This window comes from Anopheles bellator, chromosome 1, assembly GCF_943735745.2.
Source record: "Anopheles bellator chromosome 1, idAnoBellAS_SP24_06.2, whole genome shotgun sequence".
In the NCBI taxonomy this organism is placed as follows: domain Eukaryota; kingdom Metazoa; phylum Arthropoda; class Insecta; order Diptera; family Culicidae; genus Anopheles; species Anopheles bellator.
In genome coordinates, this window is record NC_071285.1 from 54451685 (window position 1) to 54477024 (window position 25340).

The 25340-nt window shown below is 49.5% G+C and overlaps 1 protein-coding gene across 1 annotated transcript in view; it reads right to left on the reverse strand.

Annotated features, from left to right (window-relative positions):
* LOC131205912 (rap guanine nucleotide exchange factor 4) overlaps positions 1 to 10775 on the reverse strand; it is a 31511-nt gene extending 20736 nt beyond the window's left edge. Inside the window, exons 1-5 of the mRNA XM_058198219.1 lie at positions 10687 to 10775; positions 6742 to 6793; positions 5606 to 5724; positions 554 to 640; positions 171 to 312 (exon numbers count right to left, since the gene is read on the reverse strand). Of these exons, the coding sequence (XP_058054202.1) occupies positions 171 to 312; positions 554 to 640; positions 5606 to 5724; positions 6742 to 6778 (385 nt within the window). The 5' untranslated portion in view covers positions 6779 to 6793; positions 10687 to 10775. The remainder of the gene's footprint in view (positions 1 to 170; positions 313 to 553; positions 641 to 5605; positions 5725 to 6741; positions 6794 to 10686) is intronic.
* Positions 10776 to 25340: the final 14565 nt, after the last annotated feature.

Below are 25340 nucleotides of genomic sequence, written 5' to 3' on the forward strand. Positions count from 1 at the left end.
GTCCTTTCGCGCCCAGAGAAATAGGGGAATTGTTCGAGACGCGATGCGAAAGGACACACACTACGCTAGATCGCAATTAATGAGAATTTCGTTCCACGCGGTTCACTCTAATGGCTTGCAGAAAGGACATTGGGCCCCGTTGTTGGAGGGAATGCAATCTCAGCGCTTACCGTGGCACAGGACACCTTCCTCGAGCAGTGCCTGCCACATGCCGGCGGCCTGCGTTCGCGTGTGCACGATCGGCGACAGGTTCAGCAGCCACTCGACCAGCTCCGTGCCGGGGGCACATTTCCGTATGAACTTTCCGCCCACCTGGCCAGCAGAAAGAGAGAGAGAGAGAGAGAGAGAGAAGAACAGGCGAAAGGAGCTGATAAGAACGGGGTTCATGTAACTTGTAGTAGGTTTCTTTTTTTTGTTCCATCTATGCTGGCGCACGCGTGTCCTTTTTCGGAGCGACATTGGAGTCGCTCCATCACGCAAGGCGCCGTTATGGATCGGCCCCCTGGGGGACGGACGAAATCGCTGCGAACCATGTTTTTCGGGCTGAACCTACCTTGCGGTCCTTTAAACAGCTTGTATTGTCTGACACTAGGAGCGTCCGGAGGGCCCACCCCATGCGGGACATGGCGGGACTTGGTATCTGGCGAGTAGTAGAGAAGATAAAAACGGGCAACACGATTAGTCTGGCGGTGTACGGACCGGGACCGGGTTCTACGTTGAATCGTACGTCCCGGAGCCCACCCCGTGTAGCTCGTGAGGTGAGCTTTAAAATTGATTAAACATCATTTTATGTTTTACGCTCGCCGACGGCGTAAACAGTTCTTATTTGGCTGTTTATAATCAAATTGATCCATGAGGTGCTTAAAGGTCCCCAGCACACGCGAAAAAGCTGCTGCCCCATTCGATCGCCCTTTTAACGGGTCTCCGTGGGACAATCGTGCTCCTTTCGGGGTGCTTGCGTGCGTGTCGCTCACAGGATTTCCAGCATACCACTTTAACGCCGGGACCGGGCATTATGCGAAGCTATTATGCGGGAAAAACAACCGCAGCCCAACCCTCGGAAACGGTGACGGTGAACAATTTGGGGCGAGGTGTTTGATGTGAACTCCCGGGTTGCCCGGCCATGTGCTTCCTATTGTTTTTGGCTTTTGCGCCTCTCCCCCCAACCAAGGACCCAGCACATGAGCCAAAGTTACCTTTCGCACACAAAAAAAGACGGTTTGCGAACAGCATATTTGCATACTTTGAAGGGCTCAATGATGAAGACATCGGCACCGTACGGTTTAAGTAAACCGACCCATCCCGAGAGGGTCCCTAGAGATGGGATCACAGCATAACACTCCCATTTGGGCACAGCTAAAAAAAAGGGTTTCGCTCGGATCGGTCGTGTGGCAAGAAGAAAAACAGGCGAACCACAAAGAGCTACCGCGCGGTGGCCGGTTAACCGTCCGAGTGGGGAGCTCACTCCGAAATGAACGTTAATTGTGTTTAATGTGGTGTGCAAAAGTTTTACCGCCAAAGTTGTGTTTTATGTCCGTGCCGAGCACGCGTTCCATGCTGTACCGCGTTCCGCATTAAAGACCATTTTACAGACTTGCCATTTGCCGCTCGCCGAATCGCCGAAAAGAGTTGAAAAATTAAGCGGAAAATTATTCACCATAAATCGTCGCGTTCAAACCCGGGTGAGCTGTTGCTGTGAACGAACCCCCAATTAAACAGCACAATTCGCCGAGTTTAAAGCTCGGTAATGGCCCGGTGTACCAGACGGTTATACGTATTCCTTGCGTCTCTTAAGCCTCGGTGAGTGAAAGCATTAAGCGTGTTATAAAGTTTAGATTAAATCGGGACTCTAAACCACCCGTTCTTTAACGTCCCGTTCCAAAGGCCACATACACAATGAGGCTGCATGTTTCGTGCGGTTTGAACAACTAAATTTAATCGCCTTCAGCAACTCTTTATGCGACTCGGAAACGGTCTAAGCACCGTGGCAGCGTGTCAGCAAAAGTTGCACAAAATTAAATTATAATATCGCTAATGAGATGATACCGTGTCGTGCCGTCTCGAAGCTGACGAAGCTGTTGGTTTCAAAGTTTCTGGCCACACTCTAGCACCGCTCGCTTCGAAATCACGATCGAAGCACGTTCGGGATGTCAAAGGATGTCGCTGGGCTGGAAAAGTTTGACCCCTTGTCACCCGGGTCACCTACACGCGCAAGTCAATCAGGATGTTTCTATCCCACGAACTCCGCCGCCGGTCGGTGAGAATCGTTTTTCATCGATAAGTTCTCCATGCAGCGCCAAAAGTTCTATCAAAATCTGGCCACGGAAAAGGATGAACTTTCCGTTGGCTTAACGATCGTCGGCGGCAACAGTGTTCGCCGCTGTGCCGACCCAGCACGGTGGATTAGGCGAACCGATACACTGGGCGACCGTCGCTGAGGGGATTAATTGAAACTTCAATCACATCGCGCCGGTGTGACCGTGACACGGAAAGCCAGCCAGTTCACGCGAGAACACCCTGCAATCCGGCCACCTGCACCGGTCATTACATTGCGCTTTCGGTCGTAAAGTGAAAATTTCCTATCGAGTGCCGCCGACAGCCGGAAAGACAAAGTTTTCGAGAGCACCATGCGCCTCCACCGGTGCCGGCCGCGCTGCAGGAGCGCAATGCAAATCGTGATTAAATATTGATTCGAATCCATCAGCGGTCAGTTAGTGGTCCACGAAATCTTGCTACAAGATTGGAAACTCCCAAGTGGTTCTAGTGGTAACGATCGGGCGGCGTGAAGCGTAACCGGCACGAAGCTGGTGAGCGTTTGTGGGAAACTAATTCCCGGCGGTGGCGATGGGGCGATTTACGAGCTCATTCGTGTGTCACTACCGACTGCACAACAGTCGTCCGTAATGATCGGTAACAAAACGATGCTCGAAAGAAGATGCCTGGCGGTTACGGTAGAAGGAGCCCAAGAACGAGGTGGACGAGATGTTATCGTTTTAATTGGTTTTCGATTGCATTCAATCGATAGCGCATAGGAAAGAAAGCAAGAATTCCGTACGCCATACCGAAACATAATGCCTTTTATGGTAGTCGCCCTACCCCCTTGTGGGAGACTAATTGAGTTTTGCTTTCAGACAGCTCTCCAGTCGAATGGTTCCGGTCGGCATTCTTGGGGTCTGTGATTCCAGTTTGTTCCGATAAATGGGACAAGCGAGAAGTAAACAAGATGATTTGTAAGCTGTCCTGAGCCAGTAGTCGATCTTTTTAAGTGCCTTTGTTATGCTGTTTGTGAACTGTAATTGTTTGTTAGTTTGAATAATAAAACTGCATTTGCGATTTTAATTTCAGATTTGAATTTATGCTTAAGCCATCCGCAAAAAGTCAAACTTACTTTCTACTTATCAAAAAAACCAAACGAAACCGCTCACAGCTCATCCCGTTTTATCCACTCTAATCGCCTCAAATAAAAATGGAATGAATTTACCGAATAATTAAATGTCCATGAAAAACCGAGCGCGGAACGAAAGACGGCACTCGGAAATGCCACGAAACAATCGCCCAGAACGTTCCACGTAGCGCCGCTTAATCAGTGCTTCATTGTTTTATGATAATCTTAACATTTAACGATTTCAACGTACACCTCCCCCGGCAGGTCACAGTGTCCGTGCACAACGCCAGAACGGGCCGTGCTCCAAAGTGCATCCCGAAGCAAAAGGGACAACCGACCGAGTGATAATTACGTGGCACATTCAAAGGGTGCGAGGTCCGCGTGAATGGCCGAAACGTGATCCTGACACACTGCAGGACCCGCCCCATCGTTCGCTCTTTTTTCAACTCTCGTAGCATAACTTCCGGCACTCGCCAGAATTGCCAGGAATTTGCCACAATACGGACTAGGAAATTATAAAATGGGGCATTAAACCACAAAATGGCCACGATTGTGGGTCCGCAGGGAGTAATCGGGAAGGCTCGCCGTGACCGCAAGCGGGCTTTGGTTTACGGTGCGGCCGCAAACGTCTTGGTGTCTCGCCGTTCGCCTCACCGAAAAACCAATAAAACAATCCCTCCCCACCGGGGATCTGCGGTACCGAGGACGACGAACAATAATTAGCATTGGCGGAGAGACTTTTATCGTTTTACGGTCCGAGCGTAGCGATCCGGTACGGTGGAAAAGCTTCTGGCCATTTTCAAATGGGTGCTCGCGGATTCTTTACGAGTCGCGTCTCGAACACCGTCTGGCGTTCGGCGAATGAAGATAAACGGAGATAACTGAGCAGCGACCACGATGGGGCGACCAACGTCCCTCGATTCTACGCCGGCCCGGCCGTGCCAAAAGTGAAGGTCAGCAATCTAGGACGACTTTAACACGCAAATCTAGGCTCACGAAACGTGGTTCGAAAAACAAATGTGCCGTTCGGTTCGCCAAACCGCCAAGCCAGCAGTCCTTTAATGGCACCGATCGGTTTGTGGGATAACACTAAACTTTCTCCGTGGAAGGACATGGGGGTGGCTGGCTGGACGGTCGGGAGAACCGCATTAGGCGCATCTAACAATGATTGCGGTTGCTTCTGCGGGTGTCCTTATCTTGGGCTGGTTTTTGATTTTAGGTCGTGCGAGCGAGCGATTGTAAAAACTCCGTGCCGGAGGAAACTGGTAAACTTCACACTCCCCGGTGGCCATAATCATTCGTCACCGGTCCGGGAGTGTGCTTTCATGAAGAAAGTTGTCGCTAATCCGTGTAACCGTGAAATTTATGGAGCCTTTTATGCGACCGCTGATAAGCATTTCGTCGTCGACGAGGACGACGAAGGGCGAAAGTTGCTCCGCAACACCTGCTTATCGGTGACGACAAATGGGGAAAAGTTTCATCACGCTTCAGACACCACAGAGGTAGGAATGGGACCACAAAATTACGAAATTACAGATTAATATGGTGACTCCGTTTTCAGTATTCCGACAAACAAACCAGGAGCGTGAGGAGTTTCGGAAATCAGTATCGATGCTTGGGACAATGTAACGGCCGCGTCGTGATAAAAAACTCCGATCCATAAATCGATCCTGAATCGAACGGAACGCACAATGGCACGTAAAATCCCCGGCTTGAGTGCCGAGTTTTGCGAGCAAACCGAGATGAGCTGTACGTGGAAAAACTCTCCACTTAATCCCTGGTGAGCGAGTTCCTAGTCGTCGCTAACGAAGTGCATCAAAATTCCACGGCACGTGCACTCGGTGCAAAGCGATGGACAAATGGTCTGCAACGTGCTCAAGCGCCTCGCCGCGTTCAAACATTGACGATATTTTTCACGCATGGAGCGCTTAAAATGCCGTAAGTGACCATTAGAACTATCTGTCCACCATAGGCCACCTTCGTTACCTTCGGATTGCAGAATCCACGCGATACCTATGCCCATGACGGTTTCAAATCCTGTCCCATCCATTCTCCCCAGGACAACTGTTGCCGGTACCAGGGATTTTAATGGCCAGAAAACAGTTTATGCACGCGCGGTTTGCTAACTCAACACGCCGTCGGTAGGCGTGGGGTTTTCCGTAGACAAAAACGCATGTTTCGCAATGCAACAACGGCGTGACGTGAACCTAACCCACTTACTTCCGTGATTGGTGCGGCAGGATTCGGATGATCCGGACTGAGCTGCTTTTTTGTGGGCGACGGTTGCTGCTGCACGTTCGTCTGCACCGTGCTGGTCGTCTGCATGCTCTGGCCAAATCCTGTACCAAAGAAAGCGATTGAAAGAGAAAACAGGATAAAGGATATTTTTCTGTTAATTAAAAGCGACACGAGCTGTAGATGCGATCCGTGAATATCATTGATTTCTGTGAATTTTTATCGCACTTTTCGCACTAACCAATACAACTAGCATATTTTTCAAACAGAACTTTATCGAACCTTTTCTGGAGAAATTATTTACACGCCCGAAAGTAATGACGCCAATTCCACTTCCTTGGCAGTCGGAGGGAAATGAGTTTTCCCGCACCAGTGTGCCATACCCACACAAAAGCAGTTCCGGTACTGCAAACCGCATCATTAACGTCGATAGGAGTGGCAGGCCCTTCGCACGGCAGTTATTAGGTGGCATGGTTGGCATGGTCTCAACCGTTAGGTCTCTGTGAGTGAGTAAGACTCGTCACGGTACAGCCATTGGCGACCGAAAATCGCTTTCGGTGAACGATTATCATTAGCCTGCGAATGCAATTATGCGGAAGGGAGTCGATCAATCGATCTCCTGCTGCCTGTGGGTCTTATGAAATCGTATTGGTTCCGAACGGGGCGGAATGCATCAGAACTCGTACGAACTCGAAGCGTCGTTCAAAGCACTGAAAGTAGGGCTCGACGATGGAACGATTTTCGAAGCTGGCCAAAATGCCAATTAAATGTTCTGTTGCGAAACGCCACTCTACGAAACGTGACTTCTGTTCGGTGAGTTATTTGATTTCTGCATGATGGAATGTTCATCAATATTCATCGGAACGGTTGCAAAGACCTGCAGGTTATTTACTATTAAATAGTGGACGCGACTGATATTAATCAAAGTCGATTCGACGTACTTTTTTGTTGATAATTCCGCCTTCAGCTGCTGCATATCAATGGGCAAACAAATTAAGAACACTGCAAAACTTGGCTCGTGCAATGTTGCACGGGAAATTGGTTATCTGTCAACCGTCAACCGATGTGCCAATTATGAAATATTTATTCAACAGAAATGCGTATTGCGTTTGTGTACTCACCATTTTTTAGCCTACAGTTTGTAATTATGTCGTTCATTAATTCTTTATTTTTCTGCAATGAAAGAAAGAGTGAGAATTAATACGCGTAACTCAGCAGTGGTCAATTGCAAAAATAAAAACACAAAAACAGCCATCCGGAAACATGTGGTACAATTTGCAATGTGGCACAAGCATCGTTACGGATGGGCTTGCGAATAACCGGAACGTGGATTTACCCGTCGCAATCGATTATGGTTTGAGCGGTGCACTGATATCGAATGAATGTTTAAATTTTTACATCCAGCCCAAAACAAGCGTCAGAAAATTGAGACACGAGCCCGCGACGAAGTAATACGATAAAGTGAAACAGCGGCGCTGGTGGCGCTGCCAATCATTACGACCGACAATAAACTCAATTGCGAATCTGTGGTACTACAAACGCCTTCAAATGAGCTTCATTTGATCAGTGCAAGCATCGATCGAAAAAAGGCATGCATAAGCGCTTCGGTTCCGTTCGAACCCCATCCGGCGAGACACAGCATGAGAATTGATTGGGAAATATTGTTGGAAGCCACTGATTGGCCGAATGTCAAAAGTGCTCTCAGGCACAGCCGGGCGAAGCCGAGGATGCGATCGGGTATTTACACGTGTAAACAAACGCCCAGAATTAATTGCAAATCCAGTTGGCGAAAGGGTGTTCCATTTTCCGGATCCGCCCGAAGTGCCCAACCAGAACGTCTATAAATCGTCTACTAATTCGGACACCGATGTCAAACATCCAAGTGCAAGTAAATTCAGCCAGTGAAGCGATGTAAATATCATCAGCTGCACCGGAGCCGAGTGCATGATCATGAATAAATGAGAGCAAAAGCTCAGCGGAATGGTTGCAATAAAAATGAATCATTCAACCGGAGTCCATGTCGTGCATCGTTTTACAATGCTGGGTTGTGCAATCCTTGGCTAAGAACACGTCTCGAAAGAGTTACAAGCAATCCCTCAAACGTCGAGTCAGGTTATCCGAGTGACAACAGAGAAACGAAAGGTCCAACGAGACCAACTTCTCGATTTCTACAATAATCCGAGACGGACTGCAGAGTAACTAATTTAATGTCCAATACATGATGCATTTTACCAAGCAATTTCAAATACTGTTCGTAATTAAAAAAAGATAGAGAAAAGGGATTTATTTCACAAAAACAACAGTTCAAGTTGAAATAAATTTGACTCAAGATTGAAAAAAAAGAACTTTATGAAGCTTCCCCTTGCGCACGGTTTCAAGTGGAAGGAATTTTTCAATCATGTTTATTCAGTCGGATAAATCAAGGTGAAAGACATTTTAGAAAGACTACACTCGCCGGCAAATCTTTGCATTTCTCCGCGTTCATGTTTCACCTCGGTTCGGTTCGAGAGCGACGTGCGGAGTGTTTACTTTCGCGTACAATTGAAATAGAAAATCCGCCATTCAACGTCCGCCGTGGCAGTGACACGCACGGCCATGGGCTAAGGAAAACACTCTGCACGAAACTCGAGCTACTATTGACTCGTCGGATTATTTTTGCACAGCTGAATGGAAGTGGAGGGAACGCTGGGGCGCCCGCGACGGGACGTAGATCATAAAATAAACCAACGCCCGCAGGAAAAATGATCCATCAACTAGTGGCACGAACGGCTGCTGAGTGCGGACTGCGATGGGATAGCGAGACGTCTAATACGACGACGACGACGACGACATCGTTGCGTGTGTTTGAGGCGGGCAAACAAGAAATCAAGATTCATTCGGTTTCAAGTTGTCTTGATGGTGCTACTCCGAAGACAATCGGCATGACGTTCGGCAAGCCCCCGGGCAAATGTGCGGCTTCCTTCTGCAGGAGGTTCGCTGGAAACGCCTCGCGGATGTGGCCCCAAATTGAGACGATTGCAAGCGAAACGGGAAAGGCGCGTCTCGATGAAGACGTGAAGCACGCACGCAAGGTTTGTTTCTGTGCAGCAAATATTTATGTACCGCAGGAATAGCCAAACACCATAATTACGCCAATTTACGGATGGCAAATTGGTAGTTATCCAAAAGTTTGCTAAGCTCCAAAATCACCTATTTTTCTTGAATTCTTACACAATAAAGCAACGGCGAAACGTCGTGTAACATAAACTGTCGGCTTAGCGAAGGATAATGACCAGCGACCGCTGTTCGTAAATCGGATGGCAACTGGCGATCGACCACCTGGCGAGCAACAATGTCCTGCCACTAATTCCCGCTGTGAGCATCCTCTTCGGGCCATCATTAGCAACTGGGACCACGGGCCTGGGAGCGATACAACTGAAACCAACGGCGAACGAAACAGGGCGACCGGTTGGTCGACCAGCTGACTGTCTGGCAGGACCACAGGGTTCCAATCCTGCAGCAAATAGTCGACCGAGGCCTCCCCACCCTCCGGAACAGACAGTCAAGATTTCGCACCATTGCGGTTGGCTTGCCGCTGACGTCAATTTGCGCATTTCAGCCGAAAACTTTCGTCCGCAGACGAAACCGCAAACAATTTGTCTTTCCACATTGTTGACCCGCAGCCAACGGACGATGTAGACCGGAAATAGTGGTTGTGTGCGGACGCGAAAGGACACCTACCCCAATCCGAAAGGGTTCCACATCAAACACTGGCTTTAAAGTCAACCACCAGGCGCCCCCATCGGACGGCCGGGAAAAAGGGTCCAGGCCGGCACGGATCCGGCTCATTACTTTTGGGGCTCGAATGACGGTTAAAAGCCCACGAACATAGTTTCGTGATTGGTTTGTGTTGAAAGTTTTTAGCAAAAGAGCATGAATCATTCTGTCTATGGTACGTTATTCAACATTTCCACGGAAGCGAATTTTCCTCAGCTGTGCGTTTCCGATTTCCGATGGATCAATTAGTAGCGATGTAGCGATTTCGGTTGCCTACGGAAACCATTGGCTCCTACGTTTCGTTTGAACACGTCACCAGTAATGCTGTCATAATTGGCATCACTAAATCGCTCGCCTCGCTTCCGAGAGAGCGCCAACCCCGACCGTGTATTTACCGACGTCGACAAATAGCCCGTACTACTAGTCTGGGCCGTGCTATTCTGGGCTTAGCACACAGCTCGACTCAAACTAGGGTCCCCCAATTAATTGGAGTTTATTTTTGTCCGAGTCCGTAGCCTAGGCAATCAGGTCAGACGGTGATGGCGTAGCGATGACGTAGCCAACCAGTCAGAGCTCCGTTTTCTGGTGTAATGGGCTTTGATTTCATCTTGTTGTGGGATAAATTTGGATTTACGTCTGGCTCCTGGTTCCTTCGTGGCTCAGCATCCTTGTTGAAGATGTAAGACTTCATCTCACTTCTCGCCTGGAGCACCCCGCAAGTGTTTGGGCGTTAGTGTATTGACACTTGATACGCTCTCTGTGGCATAAATAGAGACGTTTGATCTAAAATAGGAAAATTCCTATTAATGGCCCACAGCTTCTCACAGTTCGGAAGAATTTTCCATGCTCATGCGGCTGATAAGTAAATACGGAATTTCACAAATTAATTCATTGACGGATTTGCAGAACACGGGTGCAAATTGTGTGCATTTCTGCTGAACCGTTTTTCGGATTACGAATCCTTACGAAGAGATAATCATCTTTATAAAGTCTTTAAGCAAATCATGTTGCCCTTCCAGACCATTACTCAGTGGAACAGAGAGCGGAGCTTCCATTCAGTTGATCTTCCATTAAATTATGCTGCATGCAACTAAGCATGAAATCGAATCTGCAAATCTGCTCCACAAGCCACTGAGCTAAAAATCTTCCAACACAGACGGTGGTATTATGTTTGCGCCCTGATTTACTTTGCCCTCCGAATGCTCCCCAAGTGGGCTCCGTCCGTGGTTATTTGCGGGTCCTGTGGAATCCTGCAGCTGATGCAGCTCGCTGGAAGGCTAATATCGGGTTCCATGCATGCTCTCACTTACCTCAAAAATCAGTCTGAAATCTTGCTGCTCCACTCGCAGCAACTCGCAGGTCGTCTTGGTCACCACCGTGCTGTCCCGGGGCAGATCGTGCAGGATCGACTCACCGAAGGTGGCCCCGACGCCCAAATTACATAGTGTCACCGACAGCTGCAAGTAGAGAGAAAGACGGAGAGAGGGTAGAAAATGAGTTTATGGCATCATTTTGGAATTTCTCGAACCAGGACCACGTTGGTGGCCATGGTGGATGTGTTGCATACGCGGTGGATGATGCTCCCGGGCACGGAAGTAGCCAAAATGGGATAATTTAAATCGGTCTGCTCGGTAAGCTCGGAGGCAGCCTAATGCAACCCCAAAGTACATCGGTTCCAGCAACGAATGTTGGATGCCGGTAGCTGAACGTAATCCCCAAAATAAAGGAGGCTACCGTCATCAAAACCAAATGTGAAACATAATATATGCGAAAGGGTTTTTGTTGTGGGAAAGACAATGAGAGCACTGCAAATGGGCCCCCCAAAACCCAATTATGCACTGTTGACTGCTTCTCATAATGTCGGAAAAGTATGTAAGTGACACTCGGTGAAGTCTAAAGTTTCGCTGGCGCTGCGCAGGTCGAAGGTTGCAATTATCTACACAAAGCAACGTCCCTGGTCGCTGGGCTGGAAAAAAAATGCATCCAAGAAGCGCACATCAACGGCACCGGCGTTCGACAGGCACTGCAGTTGATTATTTGCCACATCACGCGCCCGACCCGGCTAAAGTAACTGCAGTTCAGTTCATCAACTGTAAAAGGACGAGAAAGTTGGGTGCATATTTAACGGTCGTATGAACACCGCGCGCGCTGGAAGCTCGCGGTATGGGACTTTCGCCACACTTTACTAAACGACGGTGAAGTTCGCGGTTCGGCGGAGTAGATTATTACCCAGCGCTGCTATTGTTTGCCACCGTCAAACTAAACGGTGAAGCAGCCCAAAAGTGCACCATCAGCGGGTTCCGCTGAGCGTTTAAAGAGGGCGTCGGAGCGAAAGTAAAATGGTTTCATTAAGTTTAACCTAAAGCAGCTGAAGACTGAATCTCTGGAGCGGAGACACGCTAAGATATTTAACAGGACGAGTACGAGTCCTTAAGAACAGGCACTGTGAACTCTGTCTGTCGTCAATTTATATGCCACTGGTGGGATGTTTTGAAAAGCATTGTTAATATTGTTGGAAAAGTACAGAACCAAAACAGATAGGAATTACCACTTAAAATAAAGTTTGTAAAACAACCATCCGACTCAGCAACGAGCTACACGAACGGACCGCACCCTGCAAATGTGTTGGTATGTACATTGAACCTTTTAAATCCCTTTTAACCATCACCGAGGAACAACCCGAAAGTAAATAAATCTCTCCTCGCTACGGAAGCTAGCTGAAGCAACGTGCAATCAGGGCAAAGCCCTCCAAACAAATCACTTCGAGCGAGAAACTCAACGCAGCAGGAACGAAATGGATAAAGTAATCGTCCCAAAAGAACACACCGGGGAATCCTACCATCAAGTCAATCTGCCCGATTCCCAAACTGGCACTAGTTGCAATTTTTGTGTTTCCCAAACCAAAGTCAAATTCGTTCCCTCACCATCCATTCCGTTCGATCAGGGCGACCACGCCGACCGCCGGAGGGTGGAAAATGGTGGGAAATCTACATAAATTGAACGAAACCCGGCGTCGAGAAAAATGACGAAACAAAAAAAGGACTCCTTTCCATCATTTTCGCGACGCTCAAAGCTCAAATCGAACTTTTTTCCCGATCGAAGTGCAGTTTTCCGTACACTCCAAGGATTCGTTTACCTTTCTCTCGCTCTCGCTCTCTCCCTTACGGCCGCTGATACAACAATCGCGATCCGTGGTTCGTTTGTTTCACAAAAGTTCCCTGTTCCCTACCGTGGTCCAGAAATTTCAGTCCCCCAAAACCGGTGCTCACTGCACGCGGAACGGTTATTGCGGTTGTTCCGGCACAATTTGTTTCATTCATCTGTGAAACAATTTCCATTTTTCCTCCCCCGGAAGGCACCTCACTGCGGGCTTTCCACACTCAATTCCCCCTTTTGGGACCGCAGAACAAGACGGGCAGTGGAAAATCAATCACATTTCGACCTTGAAGTTCACAAATTTTCAAATCTACAAAACGGAAACACGGATGCAGAACCTAGCTAGGGATGGGAGCCCCCGGCGGTCGTTTCAGTCCAGGTTCCACTGTTTGTTCTCCACCAGGTGGAAGCTGGAATTTACCTTACTCCGACGTCGTCGGTTCGATGTTACAGTGTAGCGTCGGTGCCGCCGAAGCCACATCCTGCTCGGGCAGGATGCGCCACGCGGTGATGAGAATTGATTTTTCTTCGACGTCCACTGGCACGGTGAAAGCCTGTGCCAGGGCACCAACTGAACGTGGTTTCCGTAGCACGGTGGTGTTATTATTTCACTTTCACAGTCTACCGGCTCACAGGGGTAAGGGACAATCGTGGGGCTTTTCTGTTCGTTTTATGCTCTGTTTGTGTCACTTCCGGTGGCCAAAGACACGGACCACTACTATGTTCTTATCTTTTCGACACGCGCCCCTCCGGAAAATGTCCAACATATTTTCGTTGCGTGTCACTCATTTTCCGTAATTTACGCCCCAAATTCGGCCTCGGCCCGGAACCGGATGTGAGGGTTGCCCGGTGGTGACGGCAGGTTTTTTCATTAGTGTTTCACTCCGACATTCTTTACGGTAATGTTTTTTAAAGAAGAAGATCAAATAGAATGTTTAGAATCAAACGAAGGAATTTGGGGTGCAGACGGAATTCGGCAATCAATTGTTTTGTCTGGCGTACTTTTCCTAAGCCAGTGTTTGGCATGTGACACTTCTGGCATGGCTATCTAGTAAAACGATGTTTCGAACATGTTTCCGACTTGAGCTACGGTCACGAAGCCTAGTGCCACTATGTTCGATTGGAACAAGGCCTCAATCTTCCTGAGACACTCGTATCTTGAGCGCAACATATGCGAACACGAGTAAAAACAACGCGCCATTGTCACGTACTTTCACGTTCATTTTTCGGTTCCAACACTACAAGAGTGTTGCTGTAGAAGGCGCATCACTGCCAGCGAAGGACCTGTCGCGCCGGTGATGTCTGGGGCCAAAAACATGTTTGCCTTCACACGAGAATGGCTCGTCTACCGTCGGTCGTAGGTTGGCCGGTTAGCTGTTAACAAGGACATCGGTAGAGTCTTCGCGACCGAGTTTCGGAATTTGGTAGCGATCGATTCCTGTGTAGTTATGGCTATAGTGGAGGCAGTTCTCGCCAGAGAATATATCTAGCTTTCAGGAATCGATAGCGTGGCGAAACCCTACCGTGTATTTATTTTTGTTGGCGTTTTGTTGAATTGTGTGGCACCAACAATGACGGACCGAAGTGACAAAGCACATAGAAAATCGAATCCTTTTCTAAGAATGCAGACAAATGGATCAGTGAATAGTCCCAATACTGTTCCATTATTGGCTATCGAAACCTAATCACAAACCTTTATCTACCCCCAAAAACCGGACTCCATTATCAACTGCCGCTGTCACTGATCCACAGAACACCCGACATGCCTAGAAGAACCCGATCAAAATGGAACGGTGCCGTTCAACAAGTCTCTCCTGCTGGCTTAGCGATGACCCTTTTTCGCCCTCTGTCTTCCGGGCTAGCGGAGGACCAAAGTTTCCCGGATCACCAACTCCCGCGGTGGCACCAAAAGTGTCAGTCACTCACACTCGGTCCGTCATTTCCGTACGGCGACCCCTTCAAAAGTTTGCGTTGGCCGTTGGATACGCAGCCATCACCGAGGGCAGTTATCGGGAAGAGCGAAATTATCGCTAATGGCAAAGTTTGGCTAATGCTCAGGTCCACCCGAGCGGGCAGGAATCGGTCGCGATAAGATAAATAAATGGGATGATCCCACACACTGCTGCTGTCGATCCGTTAAAAACTTCGACGACCCCCAGGAACTCCCAGATCGATAGCCGGTTTGTGTCTCGGCCACCCCCCAGGATTGGGTTTTGAGATCCCTTCGTCCGTGGGATAAGTTTCCTGTTATGCCCCGCCATTGCTCAACTGGCGCGGTGCCGAAGAAAATGTTCTAACTTTTCCGGCGGTTGGTTCTGGGATTCGTCCCATTCCGTCCTGCGCTCTGGTGGGCTTTTTACCATACGCTACTACGGCTCTCGTTTTGGTCGTTAATCTTGTTGAAAGCGAGCGGCGCAACATTGCCGACTGCCGAGACCCCGCCGCCGCTTCGGGCGAGGAAAAGTTGTCCAATGTTTGAACACTGTTGGTTATATCGCGCATTTTTCTCGCGATGCGGGGAAGTCCCTTGTCTACCTGGGAAGCCAAAAGCCAGCAGAAAGAAAAACCGAACACGGTACTTATTTCACTTTTCAGCGATAAGCGGAAACGGCTGGAGAACTTTTTGTAGGTAAAATTGGCGCTTTAAGCACCGAAATAGAAAAAGATGACGAAAAGAAACCTTTGCCAAAGCGTACCCCTCCGAGTAAGAAGCTGTCATCAACAGCGTTCTAGGGGGGGTGCGACAAAAACCAGCGAAAAGAAACAATAAAAAATAAAGCCTCTAGGTACTCGCAACTAATCCGAAAGATTAAACCGATAAGGGACACTAATGGCGCAATGGGAAATACTGAAAATCGAGCAGCACTCGTAACAGGGGGGGATATTATTTGAAGTAAACTAAATTGGATTTTGCCCCATAAAGAAACGAAAACAATCAATTTTTCATTCCTCTTTGCAAATTTGAAGCCGGTAACAAACAACAGGTTGACGTTGGAACGCTCTCTATTTTCCTCGAAGGCGCTCATGCCAATTATTGTGCGATTTGATCAATCCTTCCGGAAAGCTATAATCGAAAATTCAGCATTCCGCTAAAACCTTTCGCGCGAAACTTTACGGAAGCATAAACAATTGACTTCGAAACTTCGCCTCCGTTTGACGGTTTCCGTTGTTTTTCTGTTCCCCGAACTGAAGGTCGCTTTTCCGGGAAGATGCTCCCGGGCTCACAATATTGCTTTGTTAACACTTTGTGCACTGTGTTTGTGTGCTGATGCACTCCACTTTTGGAGCACCGTCTTGGCACACCAGGAACGCCACACTAAACTCCCGAGATGCTCGGCAGCTGCACAATGTTGGTGAACAATGTTTGCCGTACCTTTAGCCGGCTTCCAGGAATTGAATCACTATTTGCAACCACGCGGATAGTGATGGGACAGAGAAAAAATTAATCTGCGCTGCTCGTTGAACATCGACAATGGAATTTCGCGCGCTCGTCCTTTGCACCCAGGATGCACTCTACATTTTTTCGCACTGCCCGGGGGATGCCCCTTTGGCGTGCGCGCGCGAAGAATTAAATTGAGTTGGACGGATTTGCAGATTCCTTGGCCGGTTGACAGAGAAACGATAGGAATCTTGGGTCTTTTTCATACCAATGGTTCCACCTTTTGAAGCGCGAAGTGAAGAGCTACTATAAATCTTGGAACTACTTTGCGAGACTGACAAAATAAAGGAACAAAGAATTCTTTTTCAGTACCGTTTCCCTATGATTTACAACTAAAATGTAGAATCCAGGAACGAGATTAATAACGGCAGCAAAAATGCAATTTACGATCCACCGAGGCTGTCCGCAATGCGTGGAGCGTTTACCAAATGGGTCGTCGAGTAATTGGCAAATGAAGACGAAGAGCGATGTCCAATGCTGACGCGCTGCCGAAACTTCTGATTAATTTACACTGGTCCACCGTTCACCGATAGAAATAAGGATGGATGGCGAGGTGGCCTGTCGCATCAAGATTTCATCACAAGAAGCGATCCCTACATTCATCGTCTCGATGAGAGGCAGGATAGCGGGTCATTGTAATGAACGATTCCGCCGAGCTTAAACCGAGCTGCTTCACCTAGAGTGCCTCTTCTCGAACTCGAACACTTCCTAAAGCGGATCGGACGAGCGAGAATGACACAACGAACGACGACAGCAAACTGCAGCCGCCACCTTTAGTGGACCGGACAGCGAAAGTGACCTCTCTGGCCGGGAGTCACTTAGGTCCAAATGGAACCATAAAACGTGAAGATCTACATAAAACGGCATTATGTCACCGTCGGACAGGGCGTCAGAAGGTGGCATTATATTGATGGGCACTGGCAGCAGCCCTTCGTACGGCGAGACTAACAGAGCGTGCGGACCGCTCCGTTCAAGTACGTTCGTTACCCACTCTTGGCTGGCTCGTGTTGGAGGGCCTGTGCACCGAGCCACCAAGAATCAACCGCTTTTGCAACCGAAGCCCCAACGGTGAGGAGTATGTTGGCGTCCAAGATTACCGCGTTCGCTCGGGGCACGAGTGCAGTTTCAATCAACCGGTGTAATCCTTGACGGATCCTCCGGTGGTCTGTCAAAAAACGTGATCCTCTCGCAGCGTCAGGGTTCCCAGTGGCCTCTTATAAAATCAATCGGCGTCCATAGCGGAATTAGCAAGGTGCACATCGAGTGGCGTACTCACCGGGAGGTGCTCCTAGGAGAACCAAAGAGATCACATTCTGCGGCTGGTATTTTTCGTACTAATCCATAGGGAATAGTCAAGTCCAGCCCAGGCGTCTAAAGTTGCTAAACGCATTTTGCCTAACGTACCATCCACGCAACAAAGCATCGTTCGGATGCGATGCAGTGTCCGTGGAACCCTGGTTGCATCGGTACTACGAGCCCATTGGAAGGTGCAAGCCAAGCAAAGGACCTTTGGCTTCCATCCATGTTTACATTTCATCAACGCCTACAGAATATCAGGTGTCAGCAATCGAACGGCCAGATAGAGGATCAAATTGGTAAAGTGAGATTAAAGCTGCTCCCGTTCCAGACATTCTATAGGGCCTGCAGGAGTAGCGGTCAGAGGAGAGCTTAGTTTGACGGAACGATAAAACTCATAAAGTGAAATTACTGCTCGAGCTCCTGAACCCTTGTGGTGGTCGAGCAAAACCACATCAAATTGACCTCATCCCGTTTGACCCTCGGCCGGGAGCACCCATCCACCAGCGGCACACCTTCGTTGGGCACGTAAATCAAGCAACAGGATGCCACACGGCATGCAGGACAAAATTGATAGCCACCCATAATGGTCAGCCATTCATTATGTTTACGGAAGAGTCCAGCCCCCCTTCTGACCCGGTGTGTGCGTATGTGAAAACTTTTCCAAAACAATCTTCCGGGGCCAACCACCAACACGGAAGTCCTCGTCGGCACAACGGTTGTCGGTGCAAAATCCAGTACCAGTGGGCTGGAAACTTCATGGGAAAAGTTTGTCCTGCGCCGGTGGTTGCACTGCACCCGGAGCCCTTCTCTCTGCGAGGCAACATAAAATTCCTTGCCTGGATCGGAGAAAATTGTTTCAGCGTGTGGCCACCCTGCGGGAAGGGGCGGCTTCCATAAAAAACGAGACTTCACAGGTGTGCGCCCTCAACATGTGTGCGATGCGATGGGATGACAATGGAAACAGTGTAGCGAAAACGTGGTTCCGAGCCTCCGGGAGGCACGCTTCGGGCTTTCTGAGCTCTCTTGGGCAGAGCTCTACCAGAATCCTGGTGGGTCTGTGAGGTCCCCTGCCATTTCCTGTGTGAACCAAAATTGTGCCTCCGAAGAAATGTGCGTTGTTTTTGCTTTAAGCCAATGAAGTACTCAACGCAGACTTTGCTAGATAATGTCCCAGCGTATCTTCATTAAAAGCTTCCCACCGCTTGTTGACGTGTTTCGCGGCAACCTGCGTACATCGCGACCTACGCGAATGCCATACCTACGCCACAAGGAAACTGCCGCCAGCACACACACACCTTCACGCAAATTCCGACACGGCGGACGGTGGGGGGCTGCGGGCGGCGGCGTCACCCATTATCGCGGTGGCAGCTAATTAGCACCGTCTGTTGGTAGCCGCACACACGTGCGCCGCACACTCCACCGCTTATGCTACGCACCACTCCGCCAGCTTTTGTGCTGATGTGTTGGAAACGCGGCGCGGCGCAAATGCAATGTCAACAAGGCACGGCCACGAGGGAGACGAAAAAAGAACTCCACAGAACCGGGGAACGAGACCACTCGCTGTCAGGCGGCTGTCACCGCGCGCCCGGCATTGTCTGAGTGACAGCACGGCCCTGCTGCTGCCGCTGCTGCTGGAGGCTGCAATGCAAATAGGGTCTCGGACAATTGCCCTTAACCTTTCCCGAGTCGCGGGGGGGGGATTCGGCGACGGCGGCGGAGGGCGAATCTCTCACGGTCACTTTACGCGACGGACGAGTTGATTTTTTTTTCGACACGTTTACACTTTTTATTGGGCCGTTTGTTGATTTGATCACGAAATGAATCAGTATTTGGGCGAGACGGTGATGATGGTTCCCACCATCCGTGAATACGATACTTGTTCTATGCTACCGGAGTCTGTCCACCTGCCTTGACTGGCGAGGCAGAGATTGGTTTCGCGAACCGAGAGAAAGCGAGCAAACCGAACGCGACGCGTTTAGCACATGGACTGAGGTGCGCCGTGTGTTATCAATCCGACGTTTCCGCGGCGCTTTTCCACACCAACACGCGAACGCGGGTGACAAACCACGCACATGTGCGGATCTCCCTCGAATGTGGGGGGGCTTTTGGCGTCCATAACCGACTCCACAGCGTTCCAGTTTGTTCCGGTTCAGCTGCACCGACCACAGAAGCGCGTCGTGACATAACTGCAGCGCGCGGTTCGTGATTCAAACAGATACTATACGTGATATGCACCGGCCGATACTGGCCTTGCTGCTCTCGGCTTGATGCCGGACGAAGTGATAAGAGAGTGAGGCGCACTGTGACGAAACGAATTCATGAACCATCTAAGGCCACGAAGAAGGAAACAGACATCGTAATCAACGTCCCTGGGCTGGCTTTCGGATGGATTCAGCCACGTGGCACTAAACATCCCACAAAATGATTTTAAAAAGCAGATAACATTATTGGCCTCGCTGGTGGCGTCATATGCTTTCAATCGAAAGCTGCAGAAGCCTTCATAATTTACGACTTTACGAAAAGGTTTTAAACATTACACCATCCTTGATCCGCTTGCCATTTTGAATGCTGCACACAACTAATGCTAATCGGAGCGCATCGACTTATGTCACACGCAGCCCAACCGGAACTGCATGAAAAGGCAGCAACAATGGCGCTTTGGTTTGTGTTTGCTTTGCCTCACCCGAACTCTATTGGTATGCAAAAATGGCAACACGCAACACTGCGCCTGCCACGGACAAACAATTATTCATTACCCCGTCAGCGCCGAAGATGCAGCGCGGCTCGGTCATAAATTTTAATTTTGGACACCCTGCATGGCTGCACAAATTAACTATCCCAACGCGGGGTTGGAACGTAAAAACGAGCTCAAGGGTAGCGTGTAAAAGACAATAAAGAGTTTGCAATAAAAGACGGGCGAATGTTTTATTTTCGTTTTCATTATCTTCATGTAAGACACGAGTTCACATTTAGATGGTAACACGAGCCCCTCCCGCTTGGGACGCAGAAGATTTGTCAAACCGGCACCCGGGGTTGGGAAGCATAGTGACATCAGGGGTCTTAACAAAGCTTACCCGAAGGAATTGCTTCATCATTTCGCTTTCGCTGGCTTGCCGAAATGGTCAACAGAAAAAGAGACTCCCAAAAAAAAAAACACACTGCCTCAAAGCCCGGCCACATCCTTTAGATCCTATCAAAGCATGGCGTATCATTTATCCGATCATAATAGATGTATTATGTTGACCGGCATAAACAATGGAGGATTGTCTGCGTGAGCGGGTGTCTTTTTTGTGTTTCTCCGGTGGACACACCTCGGGACCGGTACGCACTCGGGGACTCAGATTGACGTAAAGCCCGTTCCGTGATGACGTTATGGTTCCGGGTCCCGGTAGAAGGTTTGTTGGTTTTTGGGCCCAACACGCACCTGAGCAGATTACAGGAGACTCCGATGGGGATGCGATGCAGGCGAACCTTCTATGGCCGGAAGAAACCTATGGCCGGAAGAAACTAATGTTTGCGCTTTTTTCGGGACACTGAAAGCGATACGCTTCCATCAGATGCTGAGTGATGCTTGAAAGCCATAACTTTTGTCCGGAATTGTGCAGCATAGTTAACGAAAGTCTATTCTTTGCTAGTGACGTCAAACAATGGCATGTTGGTACGCAACACAGGGACGTTCCTGCCAGCAGTCGACGTCGTAGCTCGTTAACAACTTCTAGCAACGAGCGCTCGCTTTCGTAATCTGCAAAAACAAGTAACGACTCCCTGCCAGCCAACACGCTACCGATTGCAGTTTTTGGTCCAAAAATTAAACCGCAGCAAACGAGACCCTTACCGGCCAAGACCTCCAGGATTATTACTGCATGCTCAGATGGCTTCATTAGAAGTTTGCGTTGTGCTCGACAAACTTAATTTCTGGTCCAGTCCCAAAAGTCCACAGACTTTTGGGACTCATGTACACGTGCAGGTTCAGGACCTTCTGCATAGCGGCTGATAGGCGCCCACCCTCGAGGTTGGCAGACCCCGTAGCAAACATAACGGAAACTCTGCATAATGAGGTGTTACCGATGAGCCGGAGTGAACTCGAAATCAGCCATCGATTTACTACCTCCCGACGATACAAATTGACCCGAGCCCGAGCCTGCTGCCGGTCAATATTGTTGATCTTCCTGGGCGGTCGGAACCTTTCATAACTACCTGTCCACCGTCCCACAGGACCAAGGACCCGTTCGGCAGCAGGTTGCACCATAAGTTTCCACAAGCAAACACCGGCGCCGACTGAACAGTGGCCTAAACAAGCCAAGAAGGATGTCGGCGCGCATCGATGATTTCAGCAGTGAGCGTATTCGTTTGGACCATTCCGAAAGACCGACCGGACCGACACAGAAGATTTACGGACCCCTCTTGACCCGGCGCAGCCGGCTCTGGTCCCGGACAACTGCTGCTGTGTACCGTTTACTGACTCGATAATGGACGAGTCCATTCAGGGTGCCGGCGTGATGGAGAGTACCCATTTGCAGGAGGAGCTCCATAGCTCCAGCGTCCGGTTCCGCCAGGACAAGCCAACTTCCGGCCCATTCAACGCGTTAAAGTCAGCTTCATGCATAAGTGAAGTATACCTTTCGGGGAGCCAGAAACCACCGACGAGAGCAGTGCACACGGTCCGCTGTCCGCTCGAACACAAAAGCACCAGGAAGGCTCACGTTTTCGAGATATTTTCATACGGAACACACAATGCACCCGAGCACAATGCAGAAGGAAACGCATCGTTGTGTTCATAATTTGCAAGATGGGAAGATGCACCTGGCAGATGCATCCATAGGTGATCACAATGAGGTAGATCTTTGTTCTTAATGTGACCCACCGATGCATGTTTCAACAAATTCAAATAACCCTTTTAACAACTGGATTGTTTTTACAAATGGGTTTGTATCCCAAACAGGCCTATCAGATAGGGAGCCACTGGATCCTGTAAATTATTCACATTGAAAAATGTCAAAACTTCAGAAAAACTCATAAAAGTCGCCTGTCGAACAAATCAGCTGCATCAGCTCCACTCACGAGCTGACGTAATTTCCTTCAATAGCCCCCATCTAAAGAAGCGCACTCAAGTGCCATCAACTGACATCTTCGTCAAGGCCACAGACAGAGCGTGGAACGGTCTGAAATTCTTCGTCCCATCCGGCGCTCTGTCTCTGGAACCACTCTGGGACCTGACAGACGGAACGAGGCATCGGTCGCAACGTTGGCCCCACGCTGCTCGGTGGCACTTGAATTAGTAAAGATCATTTGTTCGTGGAGATGATCCAGAAGCCAACCCGCTTTTCGGGAAACCCTCCACCCGAACGAGCTGGGAACCGAGAAAGGAATCCGGCACCGGGTGCATTCTTTCGCGCTGGCCACGCGTACCACGGCACCGAAATTGAGTTCGGGCTCTCCCGGAATCATTCAGACTTCCGGCTCCGTCCATGCTCGGGAATGCTCGGAGAACGCGCTGTTCGAGCGATCGTCCGAATGTTTAATTTCCGGCATTATTCTACGGCTCGCTACGACATCCGGCCTTGCGTGTTTATCATAATGCATCACATTGTTTGCCCCGCAAAGAATGGCCCAAGGTCCAGGACCGATGTGCAACTGACCGGAACTGGTACCGGCAAACAGATTCCACGGAGACCACGCGGCGGCAAGTAGGATTCCACATTGAGTTGCGGGTTTTTGGGGAAACATTCAACAATCGCTGGGAGAATTCAATTAGCGAAAGTATTTCGTAGGCCAGAAATACGCTGGGCTAACATTGGGAAGAAGTTCTCAAATATGTCTTTCAGTCCATTAAGTATGCCCACCTTAAGTGTTGGGCACCAGCAGAAATACGAAGAAAGAGTAAAACCTCCGCTGCGGTAATAGGTTTCCGATGACGGTGAGTGGCACACATTCCGAACGCAATCGGAAGCAATAAATTACTTTCTTTCGATCGACCCGACCCCGAGCCGGCGAAGGAACGAATTATTGATCGACCGGAGCGTCTCTTCAAGATTCTCGCAGTGGCCGGATGCTGCGATAATAATCGTAACACCACGGGGTGTTGTGTCAGATACGGCATCATAAACCGTATGGACCGACGAAGAGAAGAGAGAGAAGTGTGACCGAGTTCTCTGTGCGGGCATTCCGACCCGAGTGTCAGTTCCGGCTCGATGGAGTGCGAGTGGGAAAATAAGAATTCCTCGTACCGCGTTCCGCCGTTCGTTCTGATGATGATGGCCAGCTGATCAACAAGTAGCGGCACAGGGATGCGAAGCGTTATCTATCGTGACGGTAATTGGGCTGGCCATCGAGATTAGAGGGTCTCTTCACTCCGGCGAAAGAACACTAGACACTTCAAGGTGAAGACGCTAATCTGCCGGCCCGCGCCGCCTTGTTAGCGCGTGGGCCAAACTCCGTCCAAAAAAGCAAGAGGCAGCGGAAACGGAAATGGTTGGCTAATCAACGGGGGCCGCGCAACGCACGGAAAACACACGTCACGCCAATCGCCGGGATCGGGAAAGTCTTTCCGTTGATAAATAATTAACCAGCCGCTGGGCTGGCGATGAGAGACTCGCGAGCCACTCGGGTTCGCGGCCGGCGTTGATTTGGCAGCTGGCGCTGAAGAGACATGGCCAGAAAGCCGTGCTCGGCGTGCGTTCGCTAATTAGCACCGAGCTGTTGGGGCCGGGAAAGTGAACAGCGGACCTTTCGATTGGGCGAAAGTCCGCGGCGATGCCTCGGGGCCATCGCAGGTATTACGAAGACACAGAGGGGCGCTGGCCGGGCAGAGCGATGATGACATTCGCCAAAAACTCCCAGATCTCCGTAGATGCTGCCCGCAGTTGGGCCGCAGATTGTTGCTATGATTTGTGCCGTGGTTTGGGATTGTAGCGGTTTATTGCTCGATCTTCTGATTACGACGATCAGATTGGAGTCTTAGATAGCATTCCGAGGGGAGAGTTCGCTCGTTCGGTTGAGCATAAATTATTCAATCTATAAACCCGTGTTCGTACTTTTAATGGTGATTGTTTGAGCATTGCTAACGGTACATTATTTTCATCTTGCCAACCCCCTGGTGTGACTTACTGTGACAAAATTGTATCCGTTGTTTTATTACCTGAAAGTATACGAAATTTCGACACGATTAGCAAACTATTCGCCAGGGAGATTAATACGTTTACGTTAGCATAACTTTAAAAGGCTTGTTTTTCATCATTTTAATTACGGTTCCATCACGATAAAAAGTATGCATCGTTGGCAATTAAAGTTTACCCACAACCGACAAGGAAACAAAAGCAACAATTAACCAATAAACGACCATTGCACACTCCCACCGAGTAGCGTTTGTGGTACTTTCGTTTCGGCAGGAAAGCTGGGGTTGTTCGTTCCAAACCCCCACACCGAGGGGTAAATAAACCCGTGGGAGTCGACCACTTCCGTTACGCTTCTTATTGACGCGTACCGGCAACTTTCTTATCTCACGCCAAACCCGGGCGGCCAGTCATTGATTGTTGGTAAACGTGGGTAATTTGGAGCAATCAAAAACACTTACACTCGGTATGACCGGCATTTCCGGTACAATCCGGGCACTCCGGGTTTCCGGCAGCCAGCGTCCATATCCGGAAATATCCGCAATCAATGGCGGTGCGGTGCGAGGTGCTCAAAGTAGTCCGAAAGTCAACGCGCTGATTACACTGATAAACCCGGAACCCCTGAACGCCACTGACGAATGTGGGCATTAGGCGATCCTGGCTTTGCCAGCGGGAGGCACACCAACGATGGAAACCATCAATATGCCCCATCAGGTAGAGCCATCCACCGCTCACATCACGCCGTTTTTGCTGGCGTTGATATATTTATGTTGCGGTGGGCGGTCCGGGTCATTGCCATCGCGCGCGAGACAATCGGCGCGCCGCTAATCCCACGCCGTGCCACGCAGCGCCGACGCCTAATTGCTTTCGAAACGCAAGATTTGCGCGCCGCCGTCGCAGCCGCCGAGCGCCGTCAACAAATTATCGCATCGATAACGCAAAGAACCCCCACAACCCG